Consider the following 14,039-nt stretch of genomic DNA (forward strand, 5'->3'; position numbering starts at 1 on the left):
CTTTGTGACAGATGGTCCCTTACTCCAGGGGTTCTCAACCTTTTTCTTTCTGAGCCCTCCCCCCAACATGCTATAAAAACTCCACTGCCCACGTGGGCCACAATAGCTGGTTTTCTGCATATAAAAGCCAGGGCTGGTGTTAGGGGGCAGCAAGCAGGGCACAGGGGCCCCCACAAAGCTACATTGCTTAGGCGTTGGCTTCAGCTCTGAGTGGTGGGGCTCAGGGCCCTGGATTTCAGCCCCATGCGCTGGGACTTCAGCTTTCTGCCCTGGGCCTCAGCGAGTCTAATGCCGGCCTTGCTTGGCAGCCCCCCTGAAAGCTGCTCACGGCCCCCCAGGGGGCCCCAGACCCCTGGTTGAGAACCACTGCCTTACCCCACTAATCACAGCAATGTTCAGGTTACTGCCAGTCCCAAAGGACCAGTCACTTCCTTAGGTCAATTGAATCTTAGATCATCCAACAAAGACAACACTTGTAGTCAGTCCTGTAATAACCTGTATTAAATTTTATTTAAAACCAGAGTTGTTTACAAAGTTAAGGCAGGTTAAAGCAGATGCAGATGAGTTACAGTCTTAAATTTCAAAAGGTAACAGAAGCTTCTATAATAAGCAAGTTCTGCATAGCCTGGGTTAGTCCTAAAGAATAAGAAGCTTCATAAGCTCTTGCTTATGCCTAGAAACTTTGCCCCCCAGAGTCCAAGCAACATACAGATCATCAGTTCCTTCTGTATGGGTTTTTTTTACCCCCTTCCTGCCATGTGCTCTGAGCTGCAAACTCAGCCAGAGGGAAGTGAAGAGCACAACAACAGTCTTGTGTCGTCTTTAACATCCCATAATAGTCTATTTGGTGTGGATGGACCTTTCCTGCCAGGCAGGGTGTAATGCATTCGGTTGCCAGTCAGCACTTCACCTAGGTAAAGTCTCTCTCCTGTCTGGTGATTTACAGAGGCTCACAATGCAGCTAGTCAGATATTAACCCTGGCAGCAAATCACATGCATTTAGTAAAGTCTAAACCCATTGTTATAATTCTAATACCTCTTTTAACAATACTAACACAGGTGAGTCAGACTGATCCCAGCGATGCGTTTGTCCATGTTCAGTTAAGACTTGGGAGCTTTTGCAAGACCTAACACCTCATCTGCCAGTGTCACAGGCAGGCTGGACAGGGATGGTGTCTCTAGCCTCTGTTTGCCAGAAGCTGGGAATGGGCGACAGGGGATGGATCACTTGATGGTTACCTGTTCTGTTAGTTCCCTCTGAAGCACCTGGCATTGGCCACTGAGCTAGACGGGCCATTGCTCTGACGCAGTGGGCAGCTCTTATACTCATAGTCTGTATGAGGAGTATCTACTCATTGGGACTCACTGGGGAGCCACAGAAAGGAACAAGATGTGCTGAGGCAAGAAGGCCCAGTCTCAGAGCCCCCGGGGTCACGCTTCCCAAAGGCTAAAACTAGGCCCAGCCCATGAAAGGGGCACTGCCAGGAGAGACTGGATAAAGGCTGGAGCATCCAACAGCTTTGTAAACCTGAGAGAGCTGCCTTGGGGACAGTGGGAGGGAGAATCCCCAGAGTGACTCCTTTGATTCTGCTCTTCTCTGGCCTTTGATTGATAGAATCATAGAACTGGAAGGGACCTCGAGAGGTCGTCTAATAAGAACCTTTTGTGTACTTGCAAACTGTGATCATGTCCCCTCTCAGTCTTCTTTTCTCCAGACTAAACAAACAAAATGTTTTCAATCTTCCCTCATAGGTCATGTTCTCTAGACTTTTAGTCATTTTTGTTGCTCTTCTCTGGACTTTCTCCAATTTGTCCACATCTTTCCTGAAATGTGGCCCCCAGAACTGGACACACTACTCCAGTTGAGGCCTAATCAGCGCGGAGTGGAGCGGAAGAATTACTTCTCGTGTCTTGCTTTTTTTGGAACAGTGTAACACTGTTGACTCATATTTAGCTTATGATGCACTGTGACCCCTAGTTCCCTTTCCGCAGTTCTCCTTCCTAGGGAGTCATTTCCCATTTTGTATGTGTGCAACTGCTTGTTCCTTCCTAAGTGAAGTACTTGGGATTTGTCCTTACTGAATTTCATCTTATTTACTTCAGACCATTTCTCCAGTTTGTCCAGATCATTTTGAATTTTAATCCTATACTCCAAAGCACTTGCAACCCCTCCCAGCTTGGTATCGTCCACAAACATAAGTGTAACACAGAGACTCTGCTGCTGGGAGGGTTTCACCCTGTGTCAGAGGGTTACATCCTGGTGGGGGGGTGCTAGGCCTGTACTGGGAGAAGGTCACTCTGTGCTCCACAGTGTAGCAGAACCTAGAATGTCCATTAGCAGGGGAAAATCCTGGGGGGGAATCGGCTTGTGGAATGGACAAAAACCCCACCTGAATTCTCACACCTTGCTCTTCTCGCCCTGGCAGGTTACAGAATAACGTCCACGTTTCGCTCCAGATCATCCCCTCCTCCCTGGGGGAAGGAAATGGCTGCACTGGAGCTGGCTCAGGTAAGGGATTCTCAGGGAGCTGGTGGTGGGTTCTGCTTGGAGGGAGAGGAGCAGTAAATGCATAGGAGGGTGGGAATTGCTCGAGGTGGTGGGAGGCAGGAACTATCTAGGGTGGAGAAAGGGAGGGGACAGGATGTGACAAAGCTTCTGAGACTTGTGTAATGTAGGGTGTGATGGGTTGCCACCCCCGGGGTGCACTGTGGGGGGCTTCTGGGAACCGCTGCGCCCTCTAACCCTGAAGCTGGGCTGGCCCTTCTCACAGTGGTTGGCCGGAGATTCAGCCAGCCTCTCCAGGCCCTGTTATCACGCAACACGACAGCAGGAGGCGCCATGCACCCAACCAAGCTACCTGAGTGCTTTACTTAAGCCACTCAAGGACAGAGAAGACAACAGCCAATTTCCCAGCGGTAAGTGATAGCAAAGCGATCAAAGCAGATTACTTAGGCTTAGTTTGAGTTTTTGGTTATTTGCTAACATACTAGATGGATAGAATTTGAACTAGCAATTTCTCACCCTTACTGATAATAGAAGCAGTCCACCAAGTTTCCATATGCAAGCTTGAAATCCCTTTACCCTGGGACCAACACTTCCCCCAGTTCAGTCTTTGTTCCTCAGGTGCTTCCTCAGGTGGAGAAAGTGAATAAGGAAAAGTTATTTACTTGTTCATGTAATATAAGAACTAGGGGCCACCAAATGAAATTAATGGGCGGCAGGTTTAAAACAAATAAAAGGAAGTTCTTCTTCACACAGCACACAGTCAACCTGTGGAACTCCTTGCCTGAGGAGATCCTGAAGGCTAGGACTATAACAGCATTTAAAAGAGAACTGGATAAATTCATGGAGGTTAAGTCCATTAATGGCTATTAGCCAGGATGGGTAAGGGTGTCCCTAGCCTCTGTTTGTCAGAGGGTGGCGATGGATGGCAGGAGAGAGATCACTTGATCACTGCCTGTTAGGTTCACGCTCTCTGGGGCACCTGGCATTGGTCACTGTCAGTAGACAGAATACTGGGTTGGATGGACCTTTGGTCTGACCCAGTACGGCCGTTCTTATTCCTAGATCGATAGATTCTAGGACTGGCAGGGACCTCGAGAGGTCATCGGGTCCAGTCCCCTGCCCTCGTGGCAGGACCAAATACTGTCTAGACCATCCCTGCTAGACATTTATGTAACCTACTCTTAAATATCTCCAGAGATGGAGATTCCACAACGTCCCTAGGCAATTTATTCCAGTGTTTAACCACCCTGACAGTTAGGAACTTTTTCCTAATGTCCAACCTAAACCTCCCTTTGCTGCAGTTTAAGCCCATTGCTGCTGCTTCTATCCTTAGAGGCGAAGATGAACATGTTTTTTCCCTCCTCCTTATGACACCCTTTTAGCTACCTGAAAGATTCTATCATGTCCCCTCTCAGTCTTCTCTTTCCAAACTAAACAAACCCAATTCTTTCAGCCTTTGTTCATAGGTCATGTTCTCTAGACCTTTAATCATTCGTGTTGCTCTTCTTTGGACCGTCTCCAATTTCTCCACATCTCTCTTGAAATGTGGTGCCCAGAACTGGACACAATACTCCAGTCGAGGCCTGACCAGCGCAGAGTAGAGCGGAAGAATGACTTCTCATGTCTTGCTCACAACACACCTGTTAATGCATCCCAGAATCATGTTTGCTTTTTTTGCAACAGCATCACACTGTTGACTCATACTTAGCTTGTCCACTATAACCCCTAGATCCCTTTCTGCCGTACTCCTTCCTAGACAGTCTCTTCCCATTCTGCATGTGTGAAACTGATTGTTCCTTTCTAAGTGGAGCACTTTGTATTTGTCTTTATTAAACTTCATCCTGTTTACCTCAGACCATTTCTCCAATTTGTCCAGATCATTTTGAATTATGACCCTGTCCTCCAAACCAGTTGCAATCCCTCCCAGTTTGGTATCATCTGCAGACTTAATAAGTGTACTTTCTATGCCAATATCTAAATGGTTGATGAAGATATTGAACAGAGCCGGTCCCAAAACAGACCCCTGCGGAACCCCATTTGTTATACCTTTCCAGCAGGATTGGGAACCATTAATAACTACTCTGAGTACGGTTATCGAGCCAGTTATGCACCCACCTTATAGTAGCCCCATCTAAGTTGTATTTGCCTAGTTTATTGATAAGAATATCATGCGAGACCGTATCAAATGCTTTACTAAAGTCTAGGTATACCACATCCACCACTTCTCCCTTATCCACAAGGCTTGTTATCCTATTAAAGAAAGCTCTCAGATTGGTTTGACATGTTTTGTTCTTCAGATACAGAGTCAATATCCATAACTTCAGATAACAAACATGATCCATGCACACAAATAGGATAATCATATTCGGCCAATCACAACTTTTCCAATGACACTGCACATGACGCATCTTGCACAAAATGCCTAATAATTATGGCCTAATCATTTTATACTCCTACCACTATGCTGAATGTGGGGTGTAGTGTCAGATAGGGCCTAATTTCAAGGCACAGGAGTTGGGAATGGAACTTCCCCTCTTTGTGGAACAGGAAATAACCCCCCAGCCAGGGCTGGGAAAACTTCCCAGACTCCCAGTGCTGGAGCCAGAATCTACTGACACTTCATTAGTTACCACCACCCCCAATCTTTGTGGCAACTGCAAACTTTATCACTGATGATTTTATGTTCTCTTCCAGGTCATTAATAAGTATGTTAAATAGCACAGATCCAAGAACCAGTCCTTGTGGGAAGCCCCTAGAAAGAAATCCACTCGACCATAGTTCCCCATTTACAATCCCAGTTTTTAATCTATTTAATATATGCCCTGTGTATTTTTTATCTTTCTAGTTTTCTAGTCAAAATGTTGTGCTGAACCAAGTCACATGCCTTACAGAAGTCTAGGTATATTACATCAATACTATTAGTTGCAACAAAACTTTTGATCTCATCCAGTAAGGATATCCAGTTAGTTTGACAATCTATTGTGTCTAAACCTTTGTTAATGGGTACTAATTATCTTACCCTCCTTTAATTGGTTATTAATGAACTCCAGTATCGGCTGCTCCATTCTCTTGCCCAGTATCGATTTTAGACTAACACTCTTGTAATTAGCTGGGTCATCTCTTCTACACTTTTTAAATATTGGCACAGCATTAGCTTTATTCCAGTCTTATGGAATTTCCTCACTGTTCCAAGTCCTAATGAAAATCAACACTAACAGTCCACCACGCTTCTCCACCGGGTCTCTCAAAACTCTTGTTATCTGGACCTGCTGATTTAAACACATCTAACTGTAATACCTGCTGTTTAACATACTCATGAGTTGTTGTTGGAATGGAAAGTGTCGTCGTCAACATCTTATGATATGAGTTACATCATTTGTTTTTCTCCAAATCCAGGAGAGAAATATTTATTGAACACTTTTACCTCTTCTGCATTATTTTTGATAATTCTGCCATTTCTATCTAGTAATTGACCACTACCGTTGTTAGGATTAATTTTGTACTTAATATACTTTTTAAAACTTCCTTCTTATTTTTCATTGATTGATCATTGATTTCTGATAGCTTCCCTTACCAATTTTCTACAAATCTGACCTCCTAACTTATAGTCTTTACTATTGACTTCCCCTTTCTTCCATATATTTTATTTGGAGAGTGTTGGGATTCCTACCAGGGAGCCACCAGCAGGGTCCAGAGACAGCCCCATCTCCTGTATCAAGCTCTGGCTAGTGGGTATGTGATAAATGTGATGACCCTGCCTCCGTCTGTCAGCTGGGAGACACAAAGGTTCTCTCTTTCTACCCTCTGATGCCTCCTGGCTGTTCTAGGCAAGGTGGGGTGGGACTCTGTTAACATGTGCCTCCATTTACCTGGTGCTGCTGTTCCGTGAATAGTGGGGCAGCAGGTACTGAGTGTTGAATTCTTGCTCTTTCAGGGGCCGGTGACCTTCGAGGAGGTGGCTGTGTATTTCACCAGGGAAGAGGGGGCTCTGCTGGACCCCACTCAGAGAGCCCTCTACAGGGATGTCATGCAGGAGAACTATGAGAATGTGACCTCGCTGGGTAAGGATTCCCGTCCTCTTGGAATAGGAAATGAAGAGATAAGGTTCATGCCAGCCCCACAATGCCACCTCTACTCTGTCCTGTTTCAGCATCACCCCAATATGCCAGTGACACACACACACTACCAGAGACCCTCCCCTGCTGCAGAACACTTTGGGAACAGCGCACAGGAGCCGTATTGCAGTGTCAAATAGCTCCTGTTTGCTCAAGTAAACTTCTTTGAGATGGGGCAACCACATCCGCACAGAGTATTTGAGATGTGGGCGTACCAGGGATTTGTGTAGAGGCAATATGATATTTTATGTCTTATTATCTATTTCTTAATGATTCCCAACATTCTGTTCGCTTTTTTCACTGCTGCTGCACACTGAGTGGATGTTTTCAGAGAACTATCCACAGTGACTCCAAGATCTCTCTCTTGAGTGGAAACAGCTAATTTAGATCCGATCATTTTGTATGTATAGCTGGGATTATGTTTTCCAATGGGCTGCAATATGTGTTATCCTGACATCTAGTACTGCTGAGATCCTGCATTCAGTGATATCCCTGCCCTTCCTGTTCCCTTTCTCCACTGAACCCCACCAGCCCATGCTTCCTGTTCCCAGCTTCCCCAGGACTCTCTTATTGTCTCTGAACCTCTCTGTCAGCAAGAAGCAGTTCCAGGGAGACTTGCCCTCTCTCTGGAGTCTTTGATTTCTGGGACATGGATTTACTTTCTCTGTGTTTTAGGGACTCTTTGAAATTGAGTGTCTGTGATATTAAGCACAGTGCAACCTGGACTGTTGAACAGCTGTGTCCCCTCAGTCCCCAAGCTGGGGTGCCTTTTACACTGCTCTACTGTGAGAACAGCCACTCCTGGGCAGGTAACGCACAGTCTCCAGCATGTAACTCACTCCCAGCTACACAGTATTGAGTGCTGCTAGTCAGTGACTTATAAGTTACAGTGCAGCACAGGAGAACCCCAGAAAATTCTCTGCTCCCAGACTTCTCCCAGAAATGTGCATCTTTCCCTGTCCAGCACACTCCTGAACAACGCAAGCTCATATGAAGTCTGTCATTTCATCAGTGGAAAATGACATGCGCCAGCCTTGTTATCCCAGATGGAGTTTCCAACACACTTTATTACAAACACACTGGTTAGATAAAGAATAAAACAAGATAGTTAACAATCAAAAAAAAATATTTTAGGATACATATAATGAGGCATAAAGCTCAGCATTGTTTACAAAAGAAATGCAAAGATAAAACACAAATTAACGTCTAAGTTAACAAGCTAAAATGGATTCAAAGCAAATGTTTCTCTCTCCATGTGCTGAGACATGCTGGTTTTCCTTTCAGCCAGGACTCGGCCTAACCCACCCCTTCCTCCCACGTTCAGCTCTTCAGGAGTTGTCATGAGCAGAGGGAAAGGGGAGAGAGAGAGAGAGTCTGAAGCATTTTCCTCACCTCTTTTTATAATTCTGTCCTTTGTACTAGAAACAACTTCAGTTCTCAGCTGAGTCATGGTGCCAGGCTGTCTGTCGGAGATATGAGAATTGTGAGGGAAAGTCTACAGAAAGAGCTTTGGAGCTTTGGTCAAGCTAGTAGGCCTGAAGTATTAGCTGATCTTGCTTCTCTGTGTAAAGGGCATAGAAAGGCAGAGTGGAATGGAAAATCCCCCAGATTGGGGAACAAGTGAAGCCAGGGGGCTGGACTCGATGATCTTTCAAGGTCCCTTCCAGTTCTAGGAGATTGGTATATCTCCAATTATTTATTTTAATTTAAATCCCCCAAATTGGGGAACAATGGCTTTGTGTGCATAAGGGCCCTAGTAGGTGAAGTGGAAAGTCCCCAAACACACTGATTTGCAGTAACCAAACTTTTGAAACATAACCACAATGGAAGTGTTAGAAAAGTCAAACCACAAACTAGACTAGGAATAACAATAACAGGAAAGGCCGAATATGAAAAACTGATTGTTCAGCTTGCTTTTGACCTGCATCATATTTGGCAATATATTCCAAATAAGGAAATTAACGTGCAACGTATGTGCCATTGATTGTGGTTTTAAGCTTTAAAAGGCTTGTGTGATTTTTAGCTCAGGGGGACAGTATTCCAATAGCTGTCGCCCCCTACGCACTTTTAACCAAGAAAAGAGCCTCAGGCTGAGCTGATTCAAAATCAATCGTGTGGTTGTTTTCCGCAACAACTTCAAGTGGTCCCTATGATGGAATGTAAATGTCTTCTTCACACCTTCCCCCTGCAGGAGAATGGCTGTTTGACCAGCTGTTTGCCTTGCTGTCTCTGAGGAACTGCTCTGTGGGTGTTCCCCAGAATTGTAACTTTTTCCATAATCTCATACTGTAAAATCTCATAACTTTACAGATAGTGTTACTACACATTTTAACAGGAGGATAATATTCAGTAGATTATGCATTTTCAAATGATATCTCACAAGCCATACTGTGTACAAAATTGATAATTTTCTAAAAGAGTGAACATAGGGGTTGTGGCAAAGTTCCTCCTCTCCTCTAGTAGGTCCTGCGCTTATTGGCGGATTTCTTCCCCTCAGTGGTTTTCCCCTTGGGTGAAACCCATAGTCTGGATCAACTACTCCTATGTCTGATTAGAAGTAGCGGGGCTAGGGGGGAACCCAGGCCCGCCCTCTACTCTGGGTTCCAGCCCAGGGCCCTGTGAATTGCAGCAGTCTCTATAGTGCTACTTGTAACCGCTGCTTGACCACTACAGCTCCCTGGGCTACTTCCCCATAGCCTCCTTCAAACACCTTCTTTATCCTCACCACAGGATCCTCTTGGTGTCTGATGCTGCTTGATTGTACGGTGTTTTCCTCAATCCTCCAGTAGTACCCCCTCTCAGTTCTTAGTTCCTTGTGTCTCTTGCTCCCAGCTCCTCATGCACACTTCTTTCCTCTGGCTCCTCCTCCCCAGACTGGAGTGAGCTCCCCTTTTTATACCAGGTGCCTTGATTAGCCTGTCCTGATTGGCTGCAGGTGCTCCAATCAATGTAGCTCTCTCTGGTGCCTTCTAGAAAGTTCTTAATTGGCCCCAGGTGCCTTGATTAGCCTGGAGCAACTGCCATTTTGGTTCCTATGGTACTAGGGATTTGCTTAGCCTGGAGCTAACATACCTGCTCCTCAATACTTTCCTGTAGCCATCCGGCCTTGCTCCATCACAGGGTGTAGACTGACACAGTGTCTGTGTGTGTGTTCCCAGCAGATATGTGGGTATTTCAATCCCTCATAAGCACAGTGTTTGGCATCTTCATGGACCTGGGGAACTGGTCCTGCGAATTCACTGGTTTACCAAGTGTGACACTGTATGGAATTGTGAGACACTTTGGTATTAATAATAAAATAATATAATCTTATGAAATTGCAATGAATCATGCTAGATATGCCATTTAAGGTGTCAGGGGAAATGTTATGATTTTCCAAGTATGATCATTTTGTTTCTATGTCTGTATCACCTTTGTATTGTGAGTTATAGATATTTAGGGTATATCTGTATTTCCAGACTTGTGCAGTGTTTCTGGGTGACACCCCCAGACATATTGGCATCAACACTGCCTAGCCTGTTTGATGGCCCATTGAGGGTCATCAGCTGTACAATGAGCCCATGGAAAGGACCAAGAGGATACACCTATTGCGTCAGCAAGACATGCCGGGGTATGCCTGTGTAATGAGAACTCCAAGGCTTTTCCATGCCACATGCTGTGAAGCTTGTGTTTGGGACACAGGAAGTACAAGCCACATGGCAAAAGGAATATAAAGGGCAGCTGCATCATCTCCATTTTGTCTTCAATCCCCTTGCGTGCCTCTGGAGCAACTTCTCTACAAACTGAACCCTGGAACAAAGGACTGAATGACCCATCCAAGCTATGGATGTATTACAGACGGACTTCCAAGCCAGCAACTCACCAATACTGCTAAGAACCTGATATATCCATTTTGGAATGTATCTGACTGCTTTCCCATTTAACTTCTTTCTGCTTTTCTTTCGTTTAAACCTTTAGTTTAGATGCTAAGGATTGGCTGGCAGTGTGGTATTTTGGGTAAGATCCAAACCTATACTGGCCTGGTGATGTGGCTGACCTTTGGGGTCAGAAGATCATTTTGTTTATGTGAGCAGAGTTTTGAAATAACCTCTCACTGTACTGGGCCTAAGTGCTGATTAGGAGTCAGAGAACTGGGATGCAATAAAGGGGGCCGTGTGATTTCTTTTTTCAGCTTCTCGATAACCCGAGTGGGTGATCCCTTTTTCAGCCTGCCCTGATCTTGGCATTTTCAGTGAGACCTGCCTCTGGCCCACCAGGTCATACTAAGCACTGAAGTTAAATTAATAGAATGTTTTTTATGACAAAGTCTTATGAAATCAAGTGAACTCCTTTGTTTTCTTTCATCTGAGCAGGGTTTCCTGTTACCCAGCCTGATGTGATCTCCCAGCTGGAACAAGAGGAAGAGCCATGGGTCCCAGACCTCCAGGGTTCAGAGGAAAGAGAGATCCTGAGAGCTCCCTGCACAGGTGAGGAAACATTAAACCACCCAGAATCTGTAAGTGCCTGAAGGAAACATCTGGGATGCCCAACAAAGCCCTTGGGGAGATCTCTCAGTTCATTATTATCCCTAGCAGGAGTCGTATCCTCAGGGTAACTATAGCTCATGACTTCCTATAGATCCTAGCAGACACCAGGCAGTAGCTTCCTCCCTTCCCGCTGCGTATTTGGATGGGATGTGAAGGCTGAATTCATCCCCCTCCTCTCTCCTATTTGGGGGAAGAGTTTGGGGGAGTTCAGCTCCTGATTTTTATTTGACCTGTTTTCAGCACTTGTTTTGGTTTGGTCTTCCCCTTTCCATCCCTGTTTGAGGTTTCTGTCTCTGTCACAGCAGGTGATGCAATGGCATGTGAGAAAGAGGAGCAGAATTTTCAGCCTGAAAATGTCGAGCCAGTGGGTAAAAACAGAGCATTATCGCAAAGATCGAAAAGGATTGTGTCCAGGAGTCATGAGCAGGGAAACTCCTGGGAGATTCAGCACAGACCAGAAACAGAGCAAGGAAACCAGCCAGGAGAGAAATTGGATAAATTTATTTTCTCTTGGGGAACTCAGAAGGTCCTCATGGAAACCACAACACAACAGGAAATCCTTAGGCGAAAGAGAAAAAATACATGCCCTGAGTGTGGGAAAAACTTCATTCACGGATCAAACCTTTCTGTTCATCTGAGAATCCACACAGGGGAGAGACCCTACAAATGCAGTGAGTGTGGGAAAACCTTCAATCGCAGCTCACACCTTATTGCCCATCAGAAAATCCACACAGGGGATAGACCCTATAAATGCTGTGAGTGTGGAAAATGCTTCACTGAGAGTTCAGACCTTTCTGTACATCAGAGAATCCACACAGGGGAGAGGCCCTACAAATGCAGTGAGTGCGGGAAAACCTTCAATCGCAGTTCGGACCTTATTAGGCATCAAACAATCCACACAGGGGACAGGCCCTACGAATGCAGTGAATGTGGAAAATGCTTCACTAGCGGCTCAAACCTTTCTCAACATCAGAGAATCCACACAGGGGAGAGGCCCTACGAATGCCGTGAGTGTTGTAAAACCTTCAGTCGCAGCTCGCACCTTATTAGTCATCAAACAATCCACACAGGGGACAGGCCCTACGAATGCAGAGAGTGTGGGAAAACCTTCACTCAAATATCAGCCTTTTCTCAACATCAGAGAATCCACACAGGGGACAGGCCCTATGAATGCAGTGAGTGTGGGAAAACCTTCAATCGCAGATCAGGCCTTTCTAGACATCAGAGAATCCACACAGGGGACAGGCCCTATGTATGCAGTGAGTGTGGGAAAACGTTCACTCAAAGTTCAGCCCTTTCTGTTCATCAGAGAAGCCACACAGATGAGAGGCCCTATGAATGCAGAGAGTGTAGGAAAACCTTCACTCACAGATCAACCCTTTCTGTTCATCAGAGGATCCACAGAGGGGAAAGGCCCTATGTATGCAGTGAGTGTGGGAAAACCTTCACTCAAAGTTCAGCCCTTTCTCTTCATCAGAGAATCCACACAGGGGAGAGGCCCTACGAATGCAGAGAGTGTGGGAAAACCTTCAATCACCGCTCACACCTTATTACCCATCAGAGACTCCACACAGGGGAGAGGCCCTATAAATGCTGTGAGTGTGGAAAATGCTTCACGAAGAGTTCAGCCCTTATTCAGCATCAGAGAATCCACACAGGGGAGAGGCCCTATGTATGCCATGAGTGTGGGAAAACCTTCTCTTGGCACTCATCCCATGTTAGCCATCAGAGAATCTGCAAGAGAGATCAACATTGTAAAAATCTCTAGGGCTATCAATACTTTGTTTTTGTAATACTTTTCCTGATTCCCACATAGTAACTTTTAAAGCTCTTTGAACTGTTTGCAGCACCGTTATCCCTCAGCTTGTCCAGATGAGTGGCCCATTTTTGCCTTTTGCAGTTCGCCCTCTTTTAAGATGGACCTATTTGTCCTTTCTATTGTCCCACAAGTAACTGGAGTGTGCCCTTCCTATGAGGAACCAGGGAGCATCACGTTTATACCATTCCTCCTATTGCAAAGTTATTGTTAGAGTCACCAGTGATACAGATTGCATCCTTGCCAATTGTTCTCATGTTGCTCTGGGTTGTGCTGAAGAGCAGTTATATTGGGAATTTTTCAAATTATATGTAAATGAAGAGGAGCAGCTGCAGGAAAAAAGTATAATTACAGCTTCTGTGACACTGGAAGGAGATGGGGTGACTCAGGCCACGTCTATACTTACCTTCCCGGTCGACGCGGTGAGTTCGACTTCTCGGAGTTCGAACTATCGCGTCTGATCTAGACGCGATAGTTCGAACTCCGGAAGCGCTAGTTCGAACTCCGGTACTCCACCGCGGCAGGCGGAGTTGCCGGAGTCGACCCTGGAGCCGCGGAGTTCGCTTCCCCGCCGTCTGGACGGGTAAGTTTTCGAACTAGGGTAGTTCGAATTCAGCTACGTTATTCACGTAGCTGAATTCGCGTACCCTAGTTCGAATTAGGGGCTGTGTGTGGACCAGGGCTCAGAGATTCCCGCCTTCTCCAGATTCCCTGCAGAACTGTTACCTTTTTCCTGAGCCAGGCAGAGTTTATCTTCATCACATTCTATCCATCCACTTCTCAAAGTGTCATGTGATGAAGCATTCTCCGTTGTCTGTGCTTGCAGATGATGTTTTGACTTCTTTAATCCTATATCAGAGTCGCTATGACTGGAGATGAAAGTGTCAAAGACCTGGGAGGGGAATTCAAATGGATCCCAAATACAGTGTGATCATTTAGAGTTTAAATTCCAGGTTCCATCTATTGTAAAGCCACTTCTGGCAAGAGGGCTGTTTTTCCCTTATTATGGGGATGCTACGATACTAAAAAATTTGTAAATAACATAACTGACTATTGAGACAGGGATGAGGGAAGCA

At 45.5% G+C, this 14,039-nt stretch overlaps 1 protein-coding gene across 1 annotated transcript; it reads left to right on the plus strand.

Moving 5' to 3' along the window:
- Nucleotides 1-11,730: 11,730 nt before the first annotated feature.
- On the plus strand, nucleotides 11,731-12,885 carry LOC123352311 (zinc finger protein 420-like; the record flags this gene model as incomplete). Its single annotated transcript, XM_044992194.1, has 1 exon — nucleotides 11,731-12,885. A coding segment is annotated over one exon (1,155 nt), but the record flags the coding sequence as incomplete, so codon positions are not given.
- Nucleotides 12,886-14,039: the final 1,154 nt, after the last annotated feature.

The sequence above is a fragment of the Mauremys mutica genome, chromosome 18, assembly GCF_020497125.1.
Source record: "Mauremys mutica isolate MM-2020 ecotype Southern chromosome 18, ASM2049712v1, whole genome shotgun sequence".
In the NCBI taxonomy this organism is placed as follows: Eukaryota; Metazoa; Chordata; order Testudines; family Geoemydidae; genus Mauremys; species Mauremys mutica.